The sequence below is a fragment of the Octopus bimaculoides genome, chromosome 2 (genome assembly GCF_001194135.2).
Source record: "Octopus bimaculoides isolate UCB-OBI-ISO-001 chromosome 2, ASM119413v2, whole genome shotgun sequence".
Taxonomy (NCBI): Eukaryota; Metazoa; Mollusca; class Cephalopoda; order Octopoda; family Octopodidae; genus Octopus; species Octopus bimaculoides.
In genome coordinates, this window is record NC_068982.1 from 110579895 (window position 1) to 110583801 (window position 3907).

A 3907-nucleotide genomic window follows, 5' to 3' on the forward strand; every position below is an offset into this window, starting at 1 on the left:
GGGGGGGGGGGGGGTTCTTTGCAGGACACATTCAAACTGGCACAGAGCATGCAAATGTAGATGCCATAGTTTCAAGCCTTTTGGTTAGTATCAAATGTGACTTCTACACAGAAGTTCCTTTTCAGATTCTCTGAAAGCTTAGATTTCTAAAGTATGCTGAAATTTGCTCAAATTTTGCTGATACTTAGCTTAACACCTGCACTATAGGTATTATGTTATTCTTGAAGTTCATAAAAGAATTTACTGGTATTAATGAACTTTGTAAGAATTTACCAGTTTATTGGGCTTGACTATATCCTCTGAACTGTAACCCATTAGCACCTATGGTCCTTTTTTTAGGATCAGAAGGATAATCCATCATATTTCTGCAACACCTGTATTTTTCTGAGATATCTTTAGTCAGTCATCAAGACTGGAGTCATCATCATCATCATCATCATCATCATCATCATCATCGTTTAACGTCCACTTTCCATGCTAGCATGGGTTGGACGATTTGACTGAGGACCGGTGAACCAGATGGCTGCACCAGGCTCCAATCTGATTTGGCAGTTTCTACAGCTGGATGCCCTTCCTCATGCCAACCACTCAGAGAGTGTAGTGGGTGCTTTTACATGCCACCGGAGTGTCTTTCATATATTGTAATGAAATTTTTTTAATATATTTATTATCAGATAAAGTTGTTTAAAAAATAGATTTTGGGTAATAAATTAAAGAAAAAATTTGGGCACTAATGGGTTAATAAACCACAACTAGAAACATGGCTTTAACCTTACAAAATCAAGAAGTTCCAGATACTCAGCCTCTGTAATAACAGCAGTAGAGTATGCTGATGATTAAACTCTAATGTCAAATATAATTGCAGAAATCACTTCACTGGTTGGAAGATGCCATGGAAGGCATTGGTCTCTATGTTTATATTAGAGGTATAGAATTCATTAGCTGTGTTATAACTATGGTAGTGAGTGTCAACACTCAGTTAATTAAAAATCTTTCTCAAGCCTCAATTATAACTGAGTCAGTTGATTAAAAGCTTTTCTGAAGTCTGCAGGTTCTTTAGACCAGAGCTTATTATGGTTTCTGAAGCATTCAGTGGCTGAAAATACAAGACGAATTCCTGGATAGCATACCAGTCCTTGGCAAGATCAGCTCCCAGCTGCTCATTTTTAGCTGAGTGGACTTGAGCTATGCCAAGTGAAGTGTCTTGTTGAAGGTTAGTTAGAATATACCTATAACTATGGTAGTGTTAAAAGTCAGTCAATATAACTTTATTATAACTATGGTAGTACAGGTCAGTTAGTATATAACTGATTTAAAACTCTGGTGAGGTCAGCTTTTGCAGGCTAAAACTTTCCAGCTGTGTTCACTCTTGTTTTATTTTTTGAAATAATGTGAGATAACATTAACCAGTGTCATTCCAATTTTATTGGACTGTAGAGTGTTTTTTTAAGGAGATTTGACTGCTATTTCTAACAGGTCGTGCAACAACACAGAGGTATCAATCACTGATTTGTGAAGTTTACTGTTTACATGTTCACCGTCAGCCACTCATGCATTTATTTTGCTACCTTCTTTGTTTAATATATTCACCTCTTTTACATCCTTTGTTCATCACCGACATTGTTGTTTACATGTTCATTTCTTTTATCTGCAGTTGAAAGGTTCAGTAACAAGCACTACAGAAACTACATCAGAAAATATGAATGAGAAGCCATCCGAGCCCAAATTTTCAATCTGATCCCGGAATACTGTTTACCTGAGAAGGCCTTACAAACCACTTCCATTTATGTGATCATGCCAGGACTTCATAGAACCTTTTACTTGTATATATTCGTTTTTGTTTTCTTTGGCAGGCTGGACAAAAAGCCGATCCATTCTAAATTTGAAATGGATTTTTGTTCTATTAACATAGAATTTTGACCATATTCATATTTAAAGTTGATTATATATGCATGTGAATGACTATTTGTTTGAATATATGAATGGATGTATGTATAAATGTATGTTTGTGTATGAATTGATATGTGTGTGTATAAATATGTGTGTATATGCATATGGATATAAATTGTATAATTTATGTATTTATGATTGAAGTACATTATCTGTTTCTGTTTTGTTTTTAACTGAACTGCTTTTCAGTTTAACTTCTTATTTGGTTGCATATTAACACATCACATTCCTTCATGTTATTTAAACTGTTGTTTCTTGCGCTCATGGTACCCACATTTGGCCCTGCCCTGTAAAAAACAATAACACTTCCCATTTCAGTATATTATTGAACTGTTGTAATCTTTTTGATGCAATTCAACAGACAGTGTTGCAGTTGGCCAAGGTGGTAGTGTTCCAGCCTAAACACATTGTTGTATTCAAGTCTTGTCCTATTTGATTTCAAGTTCAACTCTTGTCATAGTTTACTTGACTTTTATCTTCCTGGGTACAAGAAATAAAATATATAAATAAAAGAATGGTTCAGATTGCACCACTGTTGCAATTTATCCAATTAACTGTTCTTAGATGTTATCAATGTCACTTCTTAAGGTGGCAAGCTGACAGAATTGTTAATATTCTAGACAAAATGCTTAGTTGCATTTCATTCGTCTTTACAATCTGGGTTCAAATTCTGCAGAGGCCAACTTTGCCTTTCATTCTTTTGGGGTTAATAAAATATCAGTTGAGAACTGGGGTCCATGTAATTGCCCACCCCTGTAATTTTAGGCTTTGTGCCTATAGCAGAAAGAATGTTTTCATGTTCTTTAGATGAGGTGATAATCATGATTACCCATCATATTATATGCCTCTTTAACATTTCAAAATGCTTGAGATACTACTGTCAACACTATCAGTCAGTGGTAGTAATAACAGTAAATTGTCATAAAGAAGACTACTTTTTTTTTTTTATGAATCAGTTGTCAGGAGTTCAAGATCTTCTCTTTGGTGTTATAATTGATGTTTTTCCTGATCATATTTCACTACATTGTTTCTTGAATGAAAGTCAGACATCTCTGAAAGACATTCTCCAAATAAAAACCTGATATCATTTGCTGATAAAGCAAGTGATGTAACCTTTTCATTCACTATTTTGACCATTCTGGTTGCAATAGACTTAAATATTGTGTCATATTGAATGGTATGTTATCTGATGTGATATATCAACCCCTATTTTGTGGGCATATTTTTCTTCTAATTTTATCCAAGTCAAATATTTCTAGAGCTTTCATACAAAAAGATGTATGCAAAATATATTATTAAAGAAAAAGAGGATGTCTTTTAGTTTGAATAAATTATCTTAAAACAACTGACTTAAGTACATCACTGTTATTTATTTTAGTGACCTTAGTGTGATATCATAAAATAATTAAGCTGGTAATCTCTACCGAAACATGTCCATGAAGAGTAAGAAAGTGAAAACTCAGACAAAAAACAGCGAGTAAAAAACAAACATCTTTATACAGAATAAATGCTCAGCTTTCACTGTTTTGTACATCAGTTTCTTTTGGGTGCCGGAAATCTTCCCAAGGATGTTCTGGTTTGTCAAATCCAACTGACTTCAACCATTTTGGATAGAATTGCATGAAAGTCTTGAAGGATTCTTTAAAATAGGTGGTTTTGAAATATAAATCAACCACATTTTTCTGTTCCTGGGATGTACACAAAAGGAAAATGTAATTTGAAGTAATCACACAATAAAACTGGAACAATTAAGTTTTCTGCTATTTTATGTAAGTGAATTAAATTATAAGAAAATAAAATGGAGATGAAAAAATATGGTTTAATATTGATTTTGGTTTTGTTTATTGTAACTATATGTAGCAGGTGTGTGTATGTGTGTATATCATCATCATTGTCGTTTAACGTCTGCTTTCCATGCTGGTATGAGTTGGACGGTTCGACTGAGGACGGGTGAGCC

At 34.0% G+C, this 3907-nt stretch overlaps 3 protein-coding genes across 4 annotated transcripts in view; 1 reads left to right on the forward strand and 2 right to left on the reverse strand.

Moving 5' to 3' along the window:
- The window catches only part of LOC106884314 (Golgi apparatus membrane protein TVP23 homolog B), a 35417-nt gene extending 31644 nt beyond the window's left edge, over positions 1 to 3773 (forward strand). For both annotated transcript variants that reach the window (XM_014935638.2, XM_014935639.2), the window contains one exon: positions 1655 to 3773. In XM_014935638.2, the coding sequence (XP_014791124.1) occupies positions 1655 to 1738 (84 nt within the window). In that variant the 3' untranslated portion in view covers positions 1739 to 3773. The remainder of the gene's footprint in view (positions 1 to 1654) is intronic.
- LOC106884312 (probable ATP-dependent RNA helicase DDX10) overlaps positions 1 to 3907 on the reverse strand; it is a 127153-nt gene that overhangs the window by 103251 nt on the left and 19995 nt on the right. The window lies entirely within an intron of this gene.
- The window catches only part of LOC106884315 (pentatricopeptide repeat-containing protein 1, mitochondrial), an 18447-nt gene continuing 17963 nt past the window's right edge, over positions 3424 to 3907 (reverse strand). Inside the window, exon 10 of the mRNA XM_014935640.2 lies at positions 3424 to 3638. Within this exon, the coding sequence (XP_014791126.1) occupies positions 3462 to 3638 (177 nt within the window). The 3' untranslated portion in view covers positions 3424 to 3461. The remainder of the gene's footprint in view (positions 3639 to 3907) is intronic.